The sequence below is a fragment of the Cyprinodon tularosa genome, unplaced genomic scaffold (assembly GCF_016077235.1).
Source record: "Cyprinodon tularosa strain WSP-4 unplaced genomic scaffold, ASM1607723v1 ctg49, whole genome shotgun sequence".
Taxonomy (NCBI): domain Eukaryota; kingdom Metazoa; phylum Chordata; class Actinopteri; order Cyprinodontiformes; family Cyprinodontidae; genus Cyprinodon; species Cyprinodon tularosa.
This window is the reverse complement of record NW_024039218.1, coordinates 988,939-1,014,371: the sequence shown is the minus strand read 5'-3', so window position 1 is coordinate 1,014,371 and position 25,433 is coordinate 988,939. Positions and strand designations below refer to the sequence as shown.

The 25,433-nt window shown below is 38.4% G+C and overlaps 1 protein-coding gene across 15 annotated transcripts in view; it reads left to right on the top strand.

Moving 5' to 3' along the window:
• Positions 1-25,433, top strand: part of lmo7a (LIM domain 7a) — a 72,265-nt gene that overhangs the window by 24,647 nt on the left and 22,185 nt on the right. For 12 of the 15 annotated variants that reach the window (XM_038302432.1, XM_038302434.1, XM_038302439.1 and 9 more), the window contains exons 5-12: positions 1,667-1,773; positions 11,821-11,851; positions 13,434-13,547; positions 15,647-15,860; positions 17,051-17,297; positions 23,578-23,607; positions 24,167-24,281; positions 25,136-25,275. In XM_038302432.1, the coding sequence (XP_038158360.1) occupies positions 1,667-1,773; positions 11,821-11,851; positions 13,434-13,547; positions 15,647-15,860; positions 17,051-17,297; positions 23,578-23,607; positions 24,167-24,281; positions 25,136-25,275 (998 nt within the window). Of the gene's footprint in view, positions 1-1,551; positions 1,557-1,666; positions 1,774-11,820; positions 11,852-13,433; positions 13,548-15,646; positions 15,861-17,050; positions 17,298-23,577; positions 23,608-24,166; positions 24,282-25,135; positions 25,276-25,433 lie in introns of those variants that run through there. The other 3 variants (XM_038302428.1, XM_038302441.1, XM_038302440.1) reach the window with 2 other exon arrangements.

The window sequence follows — 25,433 nt, the reverse complement described above, 5'->3', positions numbered from 1 at the left end:
GCTAATATGAGTATAGGATAAGGACATCTCTAGATATCACATTATTACAAAAAATTATAATAAAAAAATCCTTAGAGATAATTATTTGTAAGTATAAATATAAAGTAAGTATAAATACAAAAATATGACCATCAAAGTAGTGCTATGTGAGAAAATCTTTTTGCCTTTTGAACTGAGATGGTTCAAAACTGTTCTTCACCTTCATTTTGGTAACTTGCCTCGCTCATAATTTTACTGTTGCATAGATTTGGTTCGTTTAGGTAATTATCTCTGCCTGCTTAGACATTTGTCTAGTGCTTTGAATAGTAAAGATATTGAAAGATGTGTAAACATTTAAAGGAAGTTAATGGAGTTGTATATTCTTGTTATTCAGCTGACGTGTTCTTTTTGGCTCACCTACAGGTTGTACTTAGTGACAGCCATAAATGTAGTGTCAGTCAAATGTAAGGAGAGGTCTGTAATGAGAACAAACAACAGGTTTGGTAATGGTCTGAGAAAAATGTCTTCAGAGTTGCGCTTGTGACCTTAAGTATTATAGATATCCCAAATATTTCAATTAGTTTTGTGATGAAATCAAGAGGTGAGGAAGTTTGAAGAGCATCATGAATGCGTCCAAGGTGACATGGTTCCCTCCATGGAACAGGTGTGAGCTGGGGTCAGCATAGTGCATCAATAAACTATAGAGTTTAAAGCTTGTTGGCTAGTATTAATAAACCATTACTGGAAGGAGATCGCTCTCTGACAACTTAGTAATATGCTTTTTGTCACATGAAAGTTTAGTACTATATAGCCCTTAATTTTTTCCAGCAGATGCTGTTACCATGTGTGATCATATAAAAGCCACTTTTTCTTAGCTTTGCTTTCCCCAGCTGGAACCTCTGCTGGAAAAAACCATAACCCTAAAAAGCAATGGTGCTTTTGTGGTAGAGCATTTGTTTGAAACGCATGAGACGTGTGCACATTTATAGTACAAGACGTACTCTTGCTCACATCTGTGCACAACTGCTGCACTCAGAAACAACTATAATGTAATGTGATTGGCACAGTGTTGGAAGAGAGATCGTCCCTTTCACTCCCACGTTCTCATGAATAGCTACAGGGAAATATTTGTCTGCCTCTGTCACCTGACTTCATGTTTTGTAGCAACTGAATGTCTCCAAAATACTCCTCAGGTATGTTTTAAGTAGAAAAAAAATAAGGCTTGGCAGGGAAGAGAGGTGGTAGTTTCTGGGTGTGAGAAGAAGAAGGAACAGCGGTGGGAGGCCAAATGTTGCTGCGTGCGTCACTTTTGCACTTGCATGGCAGGTTGGGTGGGACTTGTGCCGTCTCTGATGTCATTCTTCCTGCTTTGGTTTGGTCCACACCCTAATCCATCCCACAGGTGGCTTTGCCCCTGTCACTCAGCTCCTGTCAGGCAGCCCCCGCCCCCTCTTTCATCTGTCTCTGTAAGTGTGAGTGTGCTCTACTCTGGGTCACTTCTTATTTGCTGTACTCACACGCTCCTCCCTGCACACTCCTGGTCCCTGTGGTGGCCTGAACTTTGGTAGCAATCACATGTAGGCTGCTCCCTGTCAGGGAGTTTTTCTTTTCCTTTTTTTTTGAGTGATTATTTTCTGCCTCTGAACAGGGGGGGACAACAATCATTGCTGCTTTGTTCTCTGTCCAGGACAACCTTAACGTCTTCCTGAAGGCCTGTGGGAAGCTCGGACTAAAGGAGGCACAGCTCTTTCACCCTGGGGATCTTCAAGACTTGTCTACAAGAGTGACAGTAAAGTAAGTTATGGTCTTGGCTGTAAAGTTATGACATAGTCAATATGGCTTACTTTCCTTAACACCTGAAGACTTTGACATATATTTTCAACTTATAGAGAACCATCTTTCATTGTACTGCTGACTTCCAAACTTAAAGCGCTACAGAGCATACATTTCCTCATGTAGATTATTATTCTTGCTGTGTATTGATAACGTCACTGCTATTTTCAATCTGCAGAGTTGGTTTTAACAGACCAGAGCACACCTGGATATGTTACAATCTGAAACAAGTGATCATAATACAATTTACATGTGCATTTTAAAGGATCCCTCCTGCAGTAGTTTGATTGGACAAAAATCCTGCTTGAATTCCTCATTGGGCTGGTTTGTTTTCGTTTCAGGCATTGTTTTTAGTTTTCAGTTACCCGCCTGCTAGAGAGGCATGTTGACCAACCTGTTGAGTTGTCTGCTGAGATAAACTGTTTGTACAGTATTTTGCTGTGCAAGCAATAAGCAAACACTTGCTGTAACGAACTGAATCCTTAAAGATGATCTCATTTTTAAAGGGCTAAAAGCTCTTAGATACAGTCATTAGCTGATTAATTTATGTAATGGGCCAAAATCCATTTGTGGTCTTTGTTGGTACCTCTGTACTTTCTGTCCGACAAGTCGAGCCCAACTTGATTCACATAATTGCGCCATTTAATGTCATCCTTTGTGGGTGTGTGTGCGTGCACCGCTGTGTAGGATGTACTCTGCACTCACTAAAATATGGACTCTAAACAAACAAATCTGCCGTCCTTTAATTGAGACACACCCTCGGCCCACAGCAGATGATACTTGGCGTTCAGATCCAGCTCACTAAACGTCTGAATCAGGGTCGTAAATGGACAGATAACCCTTTGAAGCGCGGAGTGTTAAAATCTGTTGCATAACTATTTCAAAGGATTTTGGCTGTAAGGTATGACAATGAAACATTATATTCCTTTTCATGGCAGCCAGGTGAAACTAATATAGCAGTGGGTGATTCCATTTAGAGAAAAAGTAAGTGTTGGTTGGGAATATCCTGCAGCACTGCCTTCAGCTCGCTCTCCCTATGGATGTCTGTTCTATTCTTAATACTGAGGGGTCATTTTGAGAAGCTGGATTGATTGGAATGGTACCAGCAGTCACAGTAGAGGAGCTTTTAATAGAATATTAGTACATTCTGCTCCTGTATACAGTCTCACAGGGTACATCTGTGTTTGTTTGGATGTGGCATTTAAAGTTGTGTTGGGTTTTAGCTGCTCTCTCACACAAATGTGGACATTGTCATTACTTGACACCATCTCGTAAATGTATCTGCAGCTATTTCTGCTCTTTGTTACTTTTTTTTTATTTTCTAAGAAAGGTCTTAGATGCAACATTTGGGTCTAAAGGTATAATTACGCTTCTGTATGGCAGACAAAGAGGTAACATGAGTTGAAACTGCCAAAGAAGGCTGCAGACATGTAGCCAATGGCTTTATTGCTTTGGAGCTTATCGGAGTCTAGGCAAATTAGCTCCAGAGTGAGAAAGAGAGAGAGAAAGTTGTTTCTATCAGCTGTCTTTACCCGTGGTGTTTGTCCAGCTTCCACTCCCTTAAACCCAGTCGGACAAGTGCCTCAATGCTATGTTACTCGTCGTTTCTAAAGGGATGTGGGTGTTATTCATATTTTCCTTTACATTCCCTTTTATCTTTTTACCCTCATAGCGTCATTTCTTTTTGTAAATGGCTTGTAAAATAATCTTAGTTTATCAATGGGAATCCAGTACAAAGGGTTAGCTAGCTAATGTTTCAAATAAAGCTCACAGCATACTTATGAACTCCTTATCAGAGAATTCTTTCATGTTAGTATTAGAGATGAACCGATTGCAATTTTGTAAAGCTTTTTATCTATATAAGGATGTAAGCCAACTTTAAATTCTCAAAATAACTATGATAAGATATCTTTAATCTAACCTTTTTGTGAAAAAGCAGCCTTTGATCATTTATATTTTTAGGAGAAGTGAACGTTTGGGAGAATTGAGTGGCGAAATCTCGTATAGCGATGAGGATAAAGATCGCAGTTAGTATTGCTAACGTAAACATCATCCTGTGTTTGTGTCTGTGAGACAATGGAGATCTTTAACCTAACATTTACAGATCTAGCATGTTACATTAGAAGCAATATTTTAAAGCAAAAAAGGACAAATAAAGGACATTTAATGTCAGCCTTTCTATTATCTGCTAATGTCTCACTCTCTCTTTATGCAGCAGTATGAGTGAACCACTAACATGTCATCAATCATTGCAGAAAATAGAGTTGGCTTTGGTGGTGTTGAAGTTAAGACAATACCAACTGAGACCCAAGAGTACCAAGACAAGGTCTTGGTCTCAGCCTCTAAAGGTCTTGGCCTTGTCTCGGTTGCTCTGTTCTTGACTAAAACAATAGACTTTGGCTAGTCTGCTAACAAGTTTCTGGCTAAAGAGTTGTATCTATAGCAATGTATTGTAGGGCATGGAGTGTTAAGAAAATTAAATCAGATTTTTAAGTTTGCATTCACCGTCAGAGGCAATCAAGCTGAAGAGCATCCAGTTCTACTCACATTTCTTGTGAATAACCAAACACTGATATTTGGAGACTTAACAAACAGTCAAACAAACATATAAGGCTTTTGGGAAATTATGGTTCATTTCTGCTGTTGGGTTTTTTCTTTTTGCTCTACAAACAAATAATTTATAACTTGTTAAATTAAACTATTTAGTTGATTTATTCAATAAATGAAATTGCAGTGGATCTTTTAAATTTGAGTCAGTGGCATTCAGGGGAGAACAGTCCTTATTGGATTTTAGATGACTGGTCTTGGATATTGTTATCTCGCACTACAAACTGGAGTCAGAACCCGACTGACACAAAATGTGGTTAGAGCACAGTTTAATTCATGCAACACACTGTTACAAAAGCCATAAAAGAATATTGAATTTCTTTCCTGACCTTTGAGCTTCGAAGATGCTGTAGAATTGACGTAAGGCTTGCTGTGCTGTAGTGCTTTGTGTTGTGCAACCTTTGTCCTGATAAAGACCTTTTGTCAATCAATGGCTTAGTCAGTATCAAAATTATATTGCAGCTCAAATTCTTGTGATTGAGAAACTCCTGATAAAAAGGGCTGGTTGTGCTAAAGGACTCTGAATCACCCAAAGATGGTAATGGAAGTATAACTAAGTAAAAATAACACCTTTAATGTCCTGACCAGAGTGGATTTAATGCATCATAGGAGACTGTGATTCATTTCTATTTTAAACCAGCCTTGCTATTTTTGTTCATCTTCACTGGGAATTATACTGATCTTAATGACTCATTAAATATAATGGTGTTTAATGTAAGTGGAAACCACCCACTTATTTGCTATTTGTTTTATTTCGAGAAATACTCTACATAGGCTACCCCTCTTGGACTACCACTGTCAAGATCTAAATAAACTAGCGCTGTTAAGATCTAAATAGTCATAAATGATCCCCATATAACTTCATTTACAGTTCTTGTCAACCAGAATTGTTTAGTAGGTTAAAAAAAATTTTAGATTTCAACATCAAAAATATCCATCTATGTCTGTACCTGTACTTGCTTAGTACTGACAAGTGCAAAGACCGTAACTTTCAATAGTTGGTTGGGAAACTCATATTTTTTATGTGAAAACAGAAGGACTAAAAAGAGAATCAAATAAACAGTTTCTATTAATCCTATACTATATCAATTATATACTTTAAACAAAGCTTTTAAACTAGTGGACCTCTTCTAAAAGGTCACATACTTTATTTTGTCTTATTTCCATTTTTCATTGGAAAATGTGCTCTCTGAGCATGAAATATTTTTTTTAATGCGAAGCATAATATGTGTCTCATAGGTGTACTAACCCATTCTGCAATTTACCTGGAAACTTTAAACTGTCTGACGATAACATCCTTGAAATTAATTGAATAACTGGTCAGATATGTGGTCTAAAGTACACTTATTGATGATGTCGAGGATTTTGGCGAATTTTTTAAAAGATCCGCCCTCTCCATTTAAAAAAAATGCACATTCACAACCCTGTACCCACTTCCGAGAAGAAATGCCTATTTAACGTGTTCGAGGGCATGCACAAGGCCATTTCTTCTCATGCACGCTGTTTAAAAATTGCTGTTCTCATATCTCATACAAGCTTACCTTGCCTGAATGTCCCCCCTAACCCCTAAATCCCTGAATCAGTATATAGAGCGGGGACTATATAGTGGAGTTTATTGCGAACTAAGTTAACTGACTTTTTTTTTCCTCTTATACACTTCGTAGACACCTTCTTTCTTACGATTAAAAAAAAAAAACGCAGTAAGAAAGGTGAGCTTCAATGACAGTTTGAAACCGTAGCTCACCACATATAAACCCCTGAGCACGTAGGAGAGCCTTACATAAACATATCATCCGAATGATTGACAATTAGGAGGACCACTTGTTGAGATGATCCACCTGGAAATAAAAGATCATCCTCTATACCTTTAAATCTATGTTTTTGGAATACATCGAGAACTAAGAAAGAAAGCTTTTTTTTTTTTTTTTTTAGTAAATGGAGATTTTAGTTACCTACTTATTGGTTATCTGTTTTCCTTTTGTTTATGGGTGATGTGCTAGCTAGCTCCTGTATAATGTGCTAGCTAGCCTGTGGAAATGTTTCTCTTCCACAGAAAAACAAGATAAAATGTCTCGTTTTGATAAAATATGTCATCCGCATTATTCTTTAGACTTTTGTAGAAGTGTTTTCAAAGCTTTTAAGAAAACTTTGCTTTATTTACCAAAAGTTCGAAGGCTATATCAAGCTAAAAGTGTGTTAGCTTGCTGCTTGTTAACAATATGCTCATGAACAAGCAGCTTAAAAGTATTATATATTATTTATTATTTATATAATAAAGCATTTTCTTCATCCCACACACCAAAACCTTTCTATTGGCATTATTATTGCTCAAAGCTTTCAGGAGTTATTAGATATAGTTTTTGCAGCATAAGTAAGACACCTATACATCAGTTTAATGAACCCAGGAACTACAAAAAACAAGCCCCCCTGCAGAGACAGGTCCAAAGTCTGATTCTTTTTCGGTTTGATTGAGCAAATAATTGACAAATGTGACTGCTCTCTCAAACAACAAAAGAAGACTACTTAAGATTGACAGTTATATCAGGATTTATTTCACCATTGTGGAATTTCAAGGACATCCTCTGCAGTATAGTTGCACTATGTAATAGCTCTGTTTGGCTATAGACCAAATGTCTGAACTACCACAAAGGATTTGTTGCTTCCTCTCACAAAATTTACTAACTGCACTAAACTTATTGAAGGTGGCTGTATACTGTAGAAAACCCTGTGTGTGTTTGGTTGAGCTGCTTAAAATTAGTAGTAAAGTTATGCTGCTAATAAATCCAGGAAAGAAGCAGAGAGCCCTGCCTTGTTTGTCAGCATTGAGGGTGTGGTTCACTTAGCTGGCACTGTGCACTCATGGTTTCATGGTTTTATATATATGTCACAGGCATTACTTTTGTGCGATTATGAAACTGAACAATGAGCATTGCCGAGAGGCTATTAAAGTCTCTTGCACTATTGCGACCCAGGCAGTATAAGGCCAACACAAGGGTTATGTTTGTGCTCCGTAGTTGACTGGAGAGAGCAATGCCAGCCTCACCCTGCTCCCTGCTCACAGAGGCTGCTGTGTCTCATATATGCTCAACACAATGATGTCCAACACGATCAGACCCACTAATTTAACTGTGTGTCCTTCTTTTTTTAGTACTCCCGAGATTGTCTGGATACTTACTTCATACTATAGATTTTAATTTCTTAAAAAAGAACAAACAAAACAGATCAAATGTTTTATTGCTTGAAGATGGACTGAAAGAGCCAATCATTTTCATTTCTAAGGTATGCATTTCAGTTTATTCCTTGCAGTGTGCTCCAAATGTAAAAGCAGAGCAGGTTTGCTGGTATGTTGTTCATGTGAGCAGTTTTAGTTTCAGGTCATGTATAGGTTTCACCTGCATGAATTGCTAATCAAACTGTAGATCTTTACACCATGTTCACTTGTGTTATAATGCAGGAAAAAGAATAAACTAGAAAGATACTTTCCTTTACTCTTAGTTTGGCTGACATTTGGCTAAAATTTGAATAGTTGCCCAAGTGTCTTAGCTTTTGTTTTGTTTAATTTATGTGTTTACTTTCACTTTATCAGATGGAAAATAAATATTAAGATTTGAAAAATTAAGGTATATGGAAAACATTTATTACTTATGTCTAGATTATGATTAATAATTTAGCTTTTTCTTCTCTGATGTAGGCAGTAATAACTTTTAACAAAATAATAGTGAAGATTTATAATTGTTGCTGAAAATATTTTGGATTTCAATTCTTTGGGTTTCTTGTCAGAGCCTTTTCAATTACTGTACAGTAGATATTTATAGAGTCACCTTATAGATATATATACCTTTAAATTCAGACATTATGTGCAGTTTAAATAAATTGGAACAGTTTTGGATTCTTTCATCAAAACCTCCATTACACCTCCACTTTATTAGTCATATCTGTTCAGCTGCTAGTTAACAGAAATATAATGGAACTTATTAGCCATCTGGAGATGCTAATTATGACTTGCTTCAGTCTAAACTTAATAGTTGAATGGGGAAGAAAGTGAAACAGGTGGTGGCAGAGGGACTACTCTAGAGAAAGGAAAAAATCCAGTAGGCAGCTGTTCTGCAGATACATTTTTTTTTTATGTTTTCTTGAATATGGTGACTAAACACATCTGGGACGGGCTGCAAAAGGAGATTTACAATCGTCTGCAGAAACCGTGTCATGCTGTGTCATGCTGTCACTATGGACTGCAGGCAAATGTATCTAGCAGCTTGTTGGATGTATGCAATGAATATTAAACCAGTACGAGCAAGATAGGCCTAATAAAATGGTCAGTGGGTGTAAGTTTGAACATGAGAGTTTTCCACAGTTTTTTTGACTTGATCCTGTGAGAGGATGAGACTCCTGATGCATTTTCCCCACTGGTTGTGCTTCATCATATGAGAGCTCAGCTGATTCTGACATCTATTTGCGATTCCCGAGGCTTCAGTGATGTGAAAAACAGCTCTTTTTCTCTACTCCTCTACTCAGCTGTTGCTATTGCTAATACATGGTCATAAATCTTTGGTTGTTTTCAAATATAAGTCTTCCTTTTTCATTTGCTGTGGCTGCCACTGCTATAATCTCAGTTTTTATTTTTTTTATTTTGTTGAATAAACAAGAAAGAGATTTTTTTTCCTCTGCCTTATTTTTTATGGGGCCCATAAATTTATGCAGTACCCCCCAAAAAAATCTCCACTTCAATTTTCACCGCTGGCAAATTACCATGTTGGAAAGTCCTGGTGAGAGATGACGCACACTGCTAGAAAGGGGATCCGCTTCTCATCCAGTGAAATGCTTTCAGCTGCGGAAGGTTGCAGCGCGGTAATCAGAGCAATTTCATTCACTTAAGGGAAAAGGGGTTTCCATGTAAATAAAAAAAACAATGAATTGGATACTCTGCAGATCTCATTATTTAGCACAACTTGACTATATTCCTCTCTCTGACTAAACACAGCTGGTTTTAGGGGGAAAACCTAAACTTTACAGCCAGCAGAAACATTTCCCATCAACTTGGCTGTTTGCAAAAGAGACGGCCTCACAAAGTCTTTCTGGTACAGACCCAGAATTTAGTCCAGACAGCTGCTGCGATGCTTATACTGCATTTACCAGGTGGCAAAAAGCACACAACTTGACATGAATAGTCTGGGTCCTCAGCAACCAATGAGTAGCTACAGTTCCGTTATAGTTTTATATATTTATGTTATAAATGTTGTAGTTTTAAATGCACTTTAATCTACAAGACATTGTTGGCCTCACATTTTTAATAGAATTTTCACACTTGCATAAAATAGAAGTTCTCAGTGAAAATGTATCAATCAACACATATGTTTGCAGTAATAAACGTTATGGAGGAAGAAATGGATTGAAAAAATGAAATGTCCTCTTCTTTTTAACTGACAAATTAATATTTATACTACAGCACAGCTTGGTTCCACAGGACTTCAGAAAAACATTTTTTTCTTGTTGTCAAATTTCATTCTAGAAAAGAATATTAATGTTTATGGTTATTTTCTGTGTGCCTACTGTTAGATACTAGTTTTAAACTACTTATACCTGTAAGTGCTTCTTGTTGAGATACTATTGGTTTAATTTAGTAACTAAGCAGTTTTTTTATTGAAAATTGTTTTTAATCGTGCCATGGTTTCTAATCAGGTCAGTAAGAATAAAGTGTGGAGTGTAGACCTGCTCATAATGATATTAAGATATTTCTTCCACCCTTATAGAAGTGTTTTGTCACTGGTTTTATAGTAAATAGTTGCTCTTATGAATCTGAGTTTCAAAAACTATTCTTCATTTGTGATTTCCAAAGGATTTGGACAAATAGATTGCCCTTATTAGTTAATAATAGATAGTTTTATTATTATTTTCAATATCTGTGAATATCTGAGGTCAATATCATATTTCAATTTTACAGCTTACAGGATGTAAGAGACCAAGTGAACATTTTATCATCATTGTGGTAGCAGTAGTAGATAGAAATGGGAACTAGTACTAGAATAAATTTTTGTATTTTAGCTTATGTTATAAGACATCCCTCTATGGAAGCCTTTTACCTCAGTGATCTTTCTCTCCAATGTTTACGTTCCTTTACAGAGTTTGCATTTATTGGGGGAGATATGTTCAGGGTTTTTGCTCAGTTGTTGCAGCATGATGTTCGCTCGTTTCTTTTGACAGTAAATACATCTCAAGCCACAGGCTCTAAAACTACCCCAGTGAAATTATTTTTCTTCGGTTTTGTAGCTTTTTTCTTAGCGTAGTCCAACCAAAGAAATTCCTCATTTACCAACTTAATGTGTGGTCCTATGTATATATTTCCCTAGCTCGGCTGTATTTTCTTTGTACTTAATAGCATTTCTGCCGCGCTGTCATTGTGGCAGGAGATTTCTTTGTTATTATTCCCATAAGTGGTCTCAGAAATTACTGAAAATAAACCACTTCAGAAAACTGTAATCCAAAATATAAGTTGAAATTGTGTGAAATCTTCGTTTCTAAGTTAAAACCCTGCAAATCACAAAGGTTAAAACGCTTCATGTAAACATGATCATTCCAGACAGATAATAGATGATAGTTATGAATGAATGCAGGGGACGAGTTCTTGATAATAAGCTTTTATCAATCAGCATTTTAAGGTGTTGGTATGTGAAAGATACATCTCTCTGTGATTAAGAGCTGACAACAGCATGTAATTAACCAGCTAATGGGCTATTATCAGCACACCACCATTAAACCAGGAATGTTTCGGATGCAGCAGAATTGGAGGCAATGCTGTAAATCCTTCCCTGACTTAAACACGGACACATCTGTCACTCTAAGTGACAGATATACAAGAAAGGCACAAAGGTGAGAGTCATACAGGGCTCCCATGTCGACACTCTGGGGTTTTTTGTCTCCACAGGAACTGAGATTTTCCTTTAAAGTGATTTACTGACAGCTAGCCCAGCCTGTTCATCCACAGAGAGAAAGAAAGAGCCTAGTTAATTCCTCAGGACGTTTTTTTCTTCCACTGTAGAGCTTTGCTTTCAATTTCTACTTTGTTTTATTGTCATAAAAAAGGAATTCAGCAACGCCCTTAAAATGGAAGGAAATGTTTTCAGACGTCTTTTTAATACTTTGCTTAATCTACTCTTTAAGGAGCTTTAAAAACTGGTTTGTTTTGATGTTATTATTGAGATTCAGTTTCAGAGATGATGTTGTTTTTCTCTCCGCCTCTGTGTGTTGATGTGTGAACAGGAGTAATGGGCTGACAGGAACCAGGATTGTGCTCTCAGCTTCCAGCTCTTTCACTGTCCAGCTTACATAAAGCTCAGAGCGATGCCCCCTGTTCTTGTATTATTTGCACTTATGCACAAACATCTCTCTTTGCTCTTTTCTCAGGCATCAGGAGACAAACAGGAGGCTGAAAAATGTGAGTGTTTTCTCATAAATGGTCTGTTGTTCTGTGAATTATTAGATATTTATAAAGCATAGAGCATAATATACTAGATACAGTGCTCTCAGGGGATAACAGGCTGTGATATTTGGAATGTTTGACGAATGATAACAAGGAAAGCTGAACAACAAAACAATAAGCATTTACAATCACTATTCGTTCATAAATTATGCTGTTAAAAGTTAGATAGAGTTTATTGGTCAAATAAAATGGAGTGTGCAAACAATAATGATCCCCTTCCGCATTCTTTAGTGAAATATACAGATATAAACTACTAAAATAGAAAATTTCATTATAACTGTCGCCTAAAATTGTTTTGATTAAATTCCATCTTCTGCCATCTAAGTGCTTCTTATGGCCTCTTGTTATTGAAAAACTCCAGCTTAAATCTTAGAACAGTCAGTATCATCAGAACACAACATTATCAAATCTGATTTATGGAGTTTGACAGGGATGATATCTCTTTACCAGCTGCCTTCCTGCTAACGCGTAAACAAAGTTTTTTGCTCACATGTCTGTAACAATCATTTTAATAATATACTGCAGCAGTTTTGAAGACGTTGGGTTAAATAACACTGAGAAATTACCAGTTAAATAGCTATAGGTTTAACAACATAATATAAGTCATATTCATAGGAGAAATTAGAAGTAGACGTGCACCAATCAATGTTTAGGGCTGATTTCTGACCTCCAGTAAACATTTGACCAGAAGATAACAATTTAAGCTGATTCAGATTCCTATGATAATAAATGTTCAAAGTATTTTTTCCTAGTTTCCTGATATAAGTAAGGAAGCCCTAAAAGGAGAGAGATTTTTTTCCTTTTATTATTATGTTGGCAGCAGTTATGGAGAGTCACTGTAATATGTCTTGCATAATGCTATAGAAAACAAAAAAATGGTGCAATTGTCACTAACCCTTACTAATCATTAGGAGGTCTTAGAGTTGCTGTTATCACAGTTGTTGTGTGGAGTATTGAGCATGCATGTTTGGCTAAATAAGCAGAAATGTACATATTCTACAGCTCTAGTTAAATTGGGGGAAACATACAAATAACAAACAAAATAGAAATATGCACAATAAAGAATGAGAGACAATTTTAAAGTGTGTTTATTAACTTTTTTTTTAGTGGATATGTTCGTCCTAAAGATTTGGGGTTAATCATCCTTTGTGCAAAACCCTATTTCCATTGAGTCCAAGTCTATCAAGAACCTGTCCTCAAATCCAACCAAAGACCTGACCTGGGGGTCTCACTATCCTGACCTGTCATGTTGGTGTGACCCCCAATAAATGTTGCAGACCTGTTTATGTGTGCATGTTTGTTGGAGAAGCTGCCTGGTGCCTACCAGTTCAGCTTCATAACCCAGGGTCACACAGCAGTGCTGCTTTCTAGATGAGCCTGGAAACCAAAGCAGAACAATCAAGTGCTTTAGCACAGGTCAGATCATTGAGCAATGAGGGCAAAGGTGCAAAGACTGCTTAATAAGTTGCATTCTGTGGAGGTGATTTAATTTCAATCTCACTGTGTTGACGGAAAATCTCTCTTTTCTTATCTCTAGGTTTTAATCACCATCTACTGGCTGGGTAGAAGAGCTCAGAGTGATCGTTTCTATGATGGACCTTACCTAAATTTCAAAGCCTTTGAGGGATTGTTGGGCACAGCGTTATACAAGGTAAGGTCCTCTTTAGAGGAGGTATTTATAACGCCCGTTTTATCCGTGCTGTCATGAAAGAAAAGAATAATTTTTCAGCGCATGTTTATATCCTTTTTTGCAGCGACTGCACAGTACATTTAAGTATTTCCCTGGTATGCAGACTATGTGTGGAAGGACGGCCACAGACAGCCAAAGGGAGCACTGAAACCAGCACAGCGTTAATTCATAAATAACACGATCCTTCGATTCAGCTATTTTGATCCCGTGTAGAACACTGCACACATAGCTGTATGTTAAAATAGCCGCTTCTTTTCTTGAGAGAGGCATCCCTCTCCTCCCTTCCCGCTCGTGCCAGTGTTGAACTTGGCACCTTGTGTTTCTCATGGATTTATAGCTTGTGTGCGACCCCTCTGTAATCCAGCTCACTCTCGGGATTTTTGATAATAACAGTTGGTTAGCGCACATTTTGTTCATTTAGCCACGTTAATCCAAGTTCAGTGCTGCTGTGGGGTTTGGCTGGGTTTGATTTGTGGACCTGTATTGTCTGGCAGGATTCTACAGATTACAGATCTTAAAAACCGCCGCTCTTTTTAGATAGTGTGACACGTTTCGGCTCGTTTGGTGCCCTGGTGTTTGATGAGGGCTTTTATGTGTTTGTGTGCAGTGACATTTTCGACTGGTAGTAAACACAGTCATTAAGGGTGTGGGGATCAAGTTTGTTTTGACAGAGGGTAGGAAATGATGAGGTTTCTTGATGTAGATTTCACCATTCTTTTCCAACCATTATAATTCATTTTATGTTTACAGTAACCGAGTCAACAGACTTTAAAATCTACTTGGGAGATCTCCCACACCTCCTCCCCTTAACACGATGCTATCTGAATGTGTGATAGTGCATGTATTTAGGTCTAAAACTGCTGGAATAAAGAGTTCAGATGAGATCAGCTCACATACAGTCTTTATAAGCATAAATCAAAGAACTTTAATGACTTTTAAACCGTCAGGGTGTGGGATCACCAGTCCAATTCTATAGAGTGAGGGCTTTTCTCTAAAAGTCTTTGTTATATTTATACACCTTCTAGCCACCAGCTATGTCCTGACATAATTTTAGTTGTCATTTGAATACATTACCTACCAGAAAATGTTGGTTTTATTAAAATGTAATATTTCTGACACCGACCCTTGGTTCTAAACTGGGCCCAGTAGGTGAAGTCAAACCTTTTGGTGTAAAAGGTAAAACCAACTTATTCATTTAAACCATGTTAGATGTATGTTTGGGGCAATTTCTTAACACTGAAATTGCACTAGGCAGTGAGCTAATCTCTCACCATGAAGCTGCCACCTCCATGCTTGACAGTTGATAGTGCTCTTTGGTTTTTGACTCCTCTTGTCATTGTTAATTTTTGTCTCAACTAAACCATTAAATGTTTTTCCTTAAGCTTGTCAATAGGTGTGCCAATTTAAGTTGAGCTTACATTTTTGTTTTTGTTGTATTTTAAGCAATAGCTTCTTTCCTTGCGCTGCTCCCTGTTCTTCAATGTAAAAGCAAAATCTTGGCCTGCTTCATCCATTCCCATAATACTTTGATTTAAGATTTGACCGAGTCATATATTTAGCTTTTGATTTTTGCACTACTTGCATTTGTAGCAGACAGAGATAAACTGGGCAGTGAAAGACCTACCTAACCCTAACCATATTTTAATTGTCCAGTTGTTGATTAGGGTTGAAGTTGATCATTTTGGAGGCAGTCTTTTTTTCCTTCAATATTATTCTACTTGTTTTGTCCGGTGTACTAGTACCACTAACAGTGAAAGAGCGCCACAGCTTGATGCTAGGCAGTTGGTACATTGTTGTTGTGTTGTAAAGACTCAATTTGACTCCTCCAAATGTATTTCCTCTCATAGAAGCCAAATTGCTCAGTTCGTCTCCTCTGACTACAAAAATCCAGAGGAAACTTGTTTTGACTTTATCTGAAGCTGCCAATTCTGATGAGCTTAAAAATTTTGATTTTAGAGCACATCCAACTGGACTCATTCTGGACAATAACCACTGAGCTAAATATTACGATGGTACCTTATTGTTTAGATATGTTCCTGACTTTGAGTTTATTATTAAAGGCTCTGCAGGAATCAAACAACCCGAAGGGCTCCAACGTTAGAGACAGTGGCTTTGGAGACAGTTGGTACTCGGAGCGAGAGGAAATCTACTCCCTGAGAGAAGGTGGAGGAGGAGGTAAACACAGGAGGGACGACTCGTTTGATAGTTTGGACTCGTTGGGCTCCAGACCCCACAGCGTTTCATCTGACGCCAATCTTAAAGGCAGCAGCGAAGGTACCACTTTTCCTTACTCTGTTTTTTTTTTCCTGATTGAATTTGTTAGTCAGTACTGCCCCTTACATTAAAAAGTCAAGGTAACCATTCAGATTAAATTAAAATCCTTAAACTTTGGTCCAAATGCGACTTGTGGTACTCTGAATGCCCTCAGCCATTTACTTACCATTAAGACAAGTCACTCTAATGTAGAATAAATGCTTCCAACCAGACAGAAATATCTCATGACCTCCATGCTATGAGCACTTATTGGTGAAATACACTTTATTGAAGAATTTTACAGAAAATGAACCACACACAAGTTCTGGTTTATTATCATGTTGCGTTCAACTTTTCCTCTGGGTCATGTTAAGAAATCATTAGGAGTTAATAATTATTGCTCTCAACAACCATCCATTGACCAATTACCGTTATGTTTAGGCTTCTGCAAAGTTTGCATAGAACCACTAAAGAAACAATGTGGTAAGCATGTATTTGTGTTTATTGACATGCAAACCACCAGAAGTACAAATAGAGGGATAATAATTGTTTCTGTTGCAATCGTTTTGAACAGGCTATGTTGAATATTTTGGTTCAGTTAGTGAAAAATATGTCTTTCCCTCTTAAATCTTGACTTCTGAGGGGCGTCCTTTTCGATTTTCTTTCTTTCTTCCTTAATCTTATCTTTTTTGCTTACTTTTTTCTTTCTCCGTAATGTTGTGAAGCATGTGTTTTTTTCTTTTTCTTTTTTTTTTTTTTTGTCCAGTTCTAGAATCTCATATTGAAGGAATTCAAATATTTGAAAAGTGAGAAGACCCACCTTCTTGGAGAGTTGGTTCCCAATTGTGAAAACAAACTTGTATTGCCATCTAGTGGTAGGCCTTTGAAAAAGATTTTTAAAAAAATATAATACTAAACTTTGACATGCTTGTGTAAAACTGATTCTCTGGTATGCATAAATAGATTTTTTTGCAACCCAGCATTTCCTTGGAGTACTTGGGGGGCAGTGAGACATTCCACAGTCGTCCACAGCAGCTTGTAAATGAAGAGGCCTCTGTTCCCCGACTCTGCTGCCCCCAGTTACTCCTCCAAAGTCACTCCAAAACACAAGCCTCAGTCTTTTCTATATCCTGGCTTTGTTTGTCTTCTTTTCTTTTCCGTCCTCCAGCCTGGCCACCAGTCCTTGATCCTATCCTCTTTTCTTCATACAGGTTGTAGCAGCGACACCGAGGCAGACTCCAGCTTCAGGATGGCTGACAAGAACAGCCTCAGCTACCGCAGGTCGCTAGTCATCACACCCAAAGTCACCGCCCAGTTTAACCAGTTCCTACCTACCAAAGACAAGCAGTCAGGTTATGTGCCGGCTCCACTGAGGAAGAAGAGGGCTGAGCGCAACGAGGACAGCCGACGCAGCTGGGCCAGCTCCAGCTTTGGAGATGATGAAGGAACGCTCACCAGGTATATTATTTACCCACTTAAAGGTGTTGTCCCGTTTAGTTGATGAAAATATATATTGGTGAAAAAAGTTTGCACGATGTTAGGCTGCTCCATTGTGTCTTTAATTCTTGTGCTGTGGGATGATGATCTTGTCAAACAAGGATTTCCGCTCCAAGTTCTGGCAGCAGCCATGTCACCCAGAGCTCCCTACCATCAGCTCCTTCCCACTGGGAATATGACTCCGAGAGCGGAAGCGACTCAGATCCGGACCGACCCGACCCGGATCTCGTCTTAGACGATCTGGCGAGCAGACGCTTTCACAGTCCTTCCCCTGCTCCTCCTACCAACTTTGCTGTGCCCTCCAGTCCCTCAGCAAGGGGGCAGGGGGCCCAGGGCAAAGGCGGCCCCTGGCCTAAAGTCACTGTTTACCCCACTCATCCAAACGTGACCTGCGACAGGTCAGAGAACGTGACGATGCCGTGTGGATGTGCCTGTGTGATGAGAGCTAAAACCGAATGCTCCTCTTCCTGTCTGTTTGCATGGTTTATTGCAGCCAACAGCGACATCTTTAGTCAAACTATTAATCCTTTTAATAGATTCAAACACTCCAGTTTGCTGGATTCAGTTTGGATAAGTCACAGATTCCTGCTGCAGTAAATTCATGTTTGCTTTTTCTGAAAGGTTTTGGGCTTTGAGTTGGAATTTGAGTTCTCGGCATAGTTCCTAAAATCATTTTTTTTTAGCTCTCGGTTCGCCTTTTAGCTTGCTTGGGTTTTCTAATCCTTACATCATTTGGTTTGAGGCTGCTGTGCTTTTTTTGCGTGACTTTTAAACTTGACCCATTGGAAAAGCTATTTTTAATTTTTGGCACTTGTGGTTGGCTGTCTCCTTTGAGCAGCAACAGCAGGAAAACTCAGTCCCTTGACCGCCACTACGTGAGGGTGGAACACCGGCGGGGCGTGTGCTCTGACAGCCTGTTCAGGGACATGTATGACGACTCTGAAGATGAGGATGATGAGGTGGGCTATGCTGATCCCATCCAGGATGATCTCTATGCTCGTAAGATAGGTGCCAAACCGCAGCGGGCAAGAAGCGTGTCTTACAACACGTTCTTACCCAAGTTTTGGACACCTGAAGAGGACGTTCATGTACAGAGGATCAAACTGGGTTCTCAGAGGAGACCCTGGTACAAGGAGATGCAAGGCTTCAGGTGTGTGAGGGGGTGGAGGTGTGGCATTACTGGGAACAACAGGGACTCCTAACATGATAAATATACCTCAGCTTATTACATGGCTTCATACTTCTTGAACTTTTTCACATTTTGTCTTATAACCTAAAAATCTTAAGTGTGACTTCATTTGCATTGACCCTTCCTTACTCTGCCTCCCTGAAATAAATCTAATAAACTCACCTAATTATTATAAAATATGAACACAGCGGTCCTGTAGAAAAACCTCAGAGGGCTTTCAGTTACCATCACTCACAACGCATCACAAAGACCAAGGAAAACATGACACAGAACAGGAATAAACCTCAAAAGACTGGTTAGATTATAAAAAACAATATTTATAGACAGATGATATTAGTTGTGCACTCCACAAAAGTATAATTAATGTCAGAGAGGTAAGATAAAACCCCATTTGCACATTAAAACATGGCATTAGCATCATCAGGCCGTGCAAATATTTTGCTTTCGCAGGAACAAGAGGTTATCTGGGAAGTGGATGTTTGAAGATGTTCTCCATTCTATCAGATGGAAGTTGCGCTCTTTGCAAAATACAATGGTTGGAAATTTTAGTCTTTTACCGGAAGGTACTTGCTGCTGTAACTGCAGCAAAAGGGGTTTTCAGAACCTGCTGATTCAGGAGGCTGAATGCAAAGGCAAACAATATTTTAGATAAATAAAATACACATCACTTTCCTTCCACTTCACAACTTTATCCACTTACTGTATTTTGTTCTGACACTAAATATCAAAAAATCTGGGCCCACTAATGTGACAAAAGGTGAACAAGTTCTAGGGGCATGAAGAGTTTACCAAGACTCTATATTCATGTTTTTTTGTTTTCCCTCTTGCTTCGTTTTCTTTAACTAACTGCTTGCTAATAGCAAATGTTTTAAACCCATGTAAAAATCTTTAAAACCACTTTTCTTCTTGATAAAATCTCAGACTCCAATGATTCCTCCTTTTTATCCTCTGACTGCCCCTCCTCTGTCCCTCTCTCTTCATGCTGCTCTCGGCTGTAGTCGTCTGAAGTCGGGCTCTTCGTCTGATGACTCAGAATGCGACGTCTGTCCTCGGTTCTCCTCTGCTCCTCCTTCTTCTTCAACATCTCCCTCTCACTCCCACAAGCATGAGACACCAGCTCAAACCACCCTTGTTGTTGGGAAAAGGTTGATACAGCTGCACGACTGTGATGATGCGAGTTAAAGCATCGCATTTCAAAGCAACATTATGATTTGCTCCATTCTGGGCTGAATTGGTATATGCTGCTTTCTAATTAACTTCTAAAATAGTCGAGCTACTAGTGTTCCCTTAACAAGCTCTAACAAAGAGTCTGCTTCCAATTTGTTTAGTATTTTTCATTTGTTGCATCCTCTACCGGATTTTACAATCAGCTTGCTTCAGTTTTATTTCACAGCAGTTAGAATTCAGTAGTGAAGCCCTCATTTGATCAGCATTTGTTTGACTCAAATTTCACTTTTCCAGCTTTTCTTGCACCTTTATCCAGTTCCCATGCATGCGCTCATTATCTCTCTATCCTTTTCTCTCCTTCTGCTCACCCTGCAGTCCTCATGTCAAGGCACCCCCTGCCCCAGTGCTTCCTAAGATAGAGCCCCCTCTCTTAGAGATCCCACCACTGGTTTTTGCTCCTGTGGACCCCACCTCAGGTCCCAAACTGGTCAAATGTGAAAAATTGCCGCTCCTTGGGCGTGAAGACCCTAGAGAGCCACCAGACCCCATTGATTATGAAAGCATTGATCCTGACTTGGAGAACGACGACATGTTCACCAGGCGGATCCTGTCGTTTCAGTCCAACGTAGACCTGGCCATGTTTAAGAGTCGGCTCCCTGCCAAGCGGAGACTCTACTCATCTGAACCACAGCTCAATATTGTCACACAACAACAGCTTCATAGAGATGCAGAAGACAATGACTACCCAGACATCGAGCAGGATGATGTAGTTTATCGCAAAGAGAAAACTCAGCAGGCTCAGCAGCAGAGAGTGCTCTCAGGAGCCCCGGACAGCTACGCCCCAATGCTAATCCCAGAGCCCTGGGACCTCCCTGCTGAACTCAAAGGCAGACTCATCTGCCCCCCCTGCCCTCTGACTCGGGAAGCAACCTTAACTAAACAAGATCAAGATAAAAAGGAGGTGCATCCAGAGAAGGATGACATGCTTGTTCGGAAACTCCGACTTCACTCCGATCAGAGTCAGCAGAAAGGCCCTTTACCTGGTCACACGTCTCCCTCTGTACCTTCCTCTTGTAGTGAAGGTGACTTACAGAAGTGGCAGGCAATCAGAGAAGCCTGTCAGCTAAGATACAAGAGAAAGCTTTTATTAGAGAGGCTTGTGGCAATGAAAGTGTAGAAACAGACTGATGCAAAACTCCTGATGTTTGTGTAATAACCCTTATGTCAGATTATACATAATCTTTGACTGATGAATCCATTAAGGTTTAAATGTATCCACCCATGCTGTTGTGTAGATTTATCAGCTGCTTCTTTATTTCACTAGATCACTTTTAAACATCATTACTACACAGGAGATGTGGTGACTTTTGCTGTAGAAACACTTTAGAGAGTTTACTTGGTTCTGGGCCGGTATGAGGTTCTCACTGCTGCTCATAAACTTAAATTATGTTGTGGTATCCAAAGGAATTATGAAAAAAAGTTAAAGAAAATTTCGCCAACAGTTTTTTTCTGACTTTATTTTAAGAAACAAAAGCCTACTTATGTGTTATGTCATCATGGCTTCTGCTATTACATTTAAAAAACTGCTTAACCCTTCATCAGTGAAGTGACAGTTTTTATCATACTATCAGAGGTGTCAAAAGTATGAATGTTTATTACTTAAGTAGAAGTATAAATCCTACTGTATAAAACACTTTTGTTGAAGGTAGAGTATCAATTTAAGATTTTTACCGTACTCAAGTAAAAGTGTAAAAGTACCATTTTTAAAATTACTTAAAGTATAAAAGTAAAAGAAATGCAGGAAAAATGTTAAGGAGAGATGCTTTACTGCACTACCCTATTAAAGTAATTTTTTTTTACAATTCTGAATGATATCTTCCTTATACTTATTTTTTTTTGTTTTATGAACAATGACAACAGTGTCAAATTAATTAACCACAAAAAATATATTAATATGTTTGGATAAAACAAATTATTTTCATGTTTTTTTTGTTTTAAATACCAACACGCTATAACAAAAATGAGCTTAAATTAAATAAAAGTAACAACTCCATTTTTAAATGTAAGGAGTAGAAAGTAGAGAAAATTGCAAAAAAAAAAAAAAAAAAGTAAGGAGTAGAAGTTAAAAGTTCTCTAAAATGAATTACTCCAGTAAAGTTAGATAGCCAAAATTTCTACTTAAGGTAAAAAAAAGTATTTGTACTTTGTTACTTGAACCTCTGCATATTAATAGTGGTACTATATGGTTCTAAAAACTGTTTTAGATTATAAATAGTTATGATGTTAATGATTTATTAGATGTAGATTTTCCAAAGTTGCCATATTTCCGCCTTAAATTATGTTTGATGGTCAGCTGCTGAAAAAATGTTGCTTTTCTGTTGCTTACCAGCTGCAGATTTAAAAAATTCATATTTTTATTGGGTTGTTTTGCTTTGATTTTTGTTGCTGGAAAAAATTTTAACCTTTAAATATGTCGAGGGAGGGGCCTGCTGACCAGCAGTGTGCATCCATATGAGGAGCATGGAATGACCTGCCTCAGTCTCTGCAACCTTTCAGTCAAACTAAACTGCCTGGTCATTTCTCTGGCATCATATGAAGTGTTTTTAAACAAAGCAAAGCTATGAGGGAAGACTTTAATAACTTTAAAAGAGTGGGTTTAAAAGCCTTTATCTAGGCTGGTGATGGTTACCTGCCTATAACTGGTTTTAAAACATATTTTTCCTCTAATATTGAAAAAAAGACTCATTAGTTACTTTTGCTGCAAAAATGTGGCGTATATTGGCTTAGAGGTCCGAGGGTATTTACTTTCAAAGTGGACTTCATGGTTGTGCAATAAATTTACTGCTCCTATGTGTTGTTTGATTTATGAACTGAAACCCAAAATATCCTCCTTGACCAAAGAAAATTTGATAAATCATGTTCACCACTGATCCAAACGTTGTCCTCTATATTTTTTTTTGTTTTTCTTGGACGTCTGAGTTTGCCTGTGGATTGTAAATGTACGCATATATGCTTAATAAAGACGAACAAGCATCCTAATGACTTCGTATTGAAATAAGTTGAACTCCAGGAGCCATGAATCTGACCTGAGGTCAGTGTTTTTATTCCTCAGCTGAAAAGAACTTCACACCAACATGCAAAACTCGAAGTTCAGCAGAAAGACAGGGCAGAGACAAATACAACAGTCTGACTACAACAAGCCAGGTCGTTTAATGTGTGCCAGCATTAGGCAGCACAGACATTCCCCACAGCTCTGAGAGTACATGCAACAGTTTTACTAGAACAGGGGCCAGAAACGCGCAGCTCTGGATTTATTTTACTGCTGTGTGTGAAATGAAGTTTCAGTTTGCACCATGGAGTCTGTGAGGAAGATCCAGACACACATCCAATCCCAATACAGATCATCCATGGTTCTTGTATGAATAGGGCATTTGGTGAACTTCCATCCATGTCCTCCAATTATTGAAAATTCAGGAAATTATCCAAGATAAAAAGATGTGCCTAATATGAGGCAGCCTGCGAAAAGGAGCAAAGCTAGCCTTTATGTTTCTAACAGAAAGCAGGATTCCCCTACCTAACACCTGAAATTTCAATTAGATGAACATTCATAAAAGAGATTAAGTGTCTGTATAGGGCACAGCTGACAGATCAGATAGAAAGTGAGACTGTCATGTCAACTATTTGACTCCTTCTGTGGACAAGCAGATGAATTTTAGATTCTAAGTCGATGGAATTTGGTGGAATTACAGAAAAGCTTTAGTAGGAGTCTCTGCCTGGCCCCAAGCTTTTCATCCAAATACCGTCAGTCATACCAGATAGAAAAAAAAGACAGCAGGATGCAAAAATTTGACTTTTTGTTGTTTGTGATTCTCTCTGGTTCCCCAGACAGCAGCAAACACCAGAGAGTTCTGAGGGGTGAGTTAACACGGACTCACAGAAATGTGGCATGTTCTGGATTCGCTCTGACCCCTGTCTAGTCCCACTCTTGGCTTTTGATCTGCTGTCGCTGCTAACTGCTGCCTTTCAATATGAAACGCAGGGTCGAGTTCAATGTGGGAATGAAGGGGCTGCAGAAAGCTCCTTCTTTAAAAATACATTTTAAGGGCTGCAGTGTGACCATTATGACTGCTTAGAGGTCTGAACTCTGTGAAACCTTTTAAGGGAAGCTTTTTTTTCAACTGTAACCTTTTGGACTCTTCCTTGTTTGCATGATGGTGGTAAGAACAGTCAAAGTTAATTAACCAACTAATCCTTTATCACCTTGTATTTGTTTCTGACTGGTCTTTTTGGTGTTTATACTAACACACTTTATGTAAAATTAATATCTAACAGGATTTTTTTTACAGAGCTGTCATTATGGTAAGAAATGACGCATGTATGAAATGTATTTAACCAAAACCTAATGAGCAAAAGTTATTTTTAATATTTAAAAAAAGGTGTTTTTTATTTTTCCTCTTTTTTGTTCTTCCTTTAGGAGCAAATCAACAAGCGACATCCAGGTGGACCCCTCAGTCACCCGGCAGAACCGCCTCGAAGAGCTCCAGAAGTACCGTGAGCAGATAAAAGACAGCGAGGATAAGTGGCAGGATGTAAGTAGATCTGTTTTTTGTAGTACCCATACAACAGTCCTCTTTCTTTTTAACCGGGCTAACCTTTGTGCAGTCCCAGTCAAATACAGTGAAGCTGTAGTTTTAAGGTGACAAAATGTGAGGAGGGCACTTGATACATACTTAGGGTTGTCTATCCTACAGGTTTTCTGCATATTAAAGAAATACTTGAAAATTGTTTGCTTTTGGCAGAGAAAATTTTGAAGTGAAAGATGAGTACATGATCTCTGAGATAAGCCTGCAGCTGCTGGTTGAAATCAGAGCTGTTTGGATTGAAGGCAGAAAGGCAGGAACTGGTTGGTGCAGTGCTGCCCTCTGGCTATTGACTGCCCTCATCTGCAATGTCTCTGTTGGCAATTATAAACAAACATTTATAATAGAAGTGATAGGAGATAATAATATAAAAAAAAAAAAAAGGAAAGTAACTGCATTTTAAGTTTCTGAAAAATTAGGACAACCAGCAATTATTTCATAGTTTTGTCAATTAAGTTGCAATAAAAAGCATAATACATAACATTTTAGTTTTTTTTATATATATATATACTCGTCACTTAATATTCCTGCCTGCTACCTGATTGGTGTCAGGGCAAAGTAATGGAATCCTAAAGCAACATTTAGGTCACACAGTCCACTGGGGAGATAAGCCGGGAGGAGCTTCAGTCTCACAAATAGAACACCTTCAAATGCAACCTTGGTTTTTTTTTTTCTCTCTTCCCCAACTTCCAGATCTCACCATACTGTGAGACAGTCTGTCGCTTTAATCTAAGCCCAAACTTAAATGTGTTAATGAAGGAATGCACAAAGTGATCTAGGATATTTCTTTTTTTTTTTTGCAGGACCTGAACAAATGGAAAAACCGGCGCCGGAGTGTGAACTCTGATATAGTGAAAAAGAAGGAGGAGCGGGAGAAGATAGAGCAGATCACGTACGGCGGCGAGAAAAGGTCCAAGACCTTCAAGGAGATGCAAGAGGAGAGGTGAGGAGAAAAGAATAAAACATACTGGGAAGGCTGCGATGATCTAAGGTTAAAAAAAAAAAAAAATCCAGGTGCTTCACTGCTTAATAAATGTACTCCTCTTTTACACCTTTTCACCCTCAGAGTGGGAACTTACTGTGCGAAGGTAATGAAAGGAT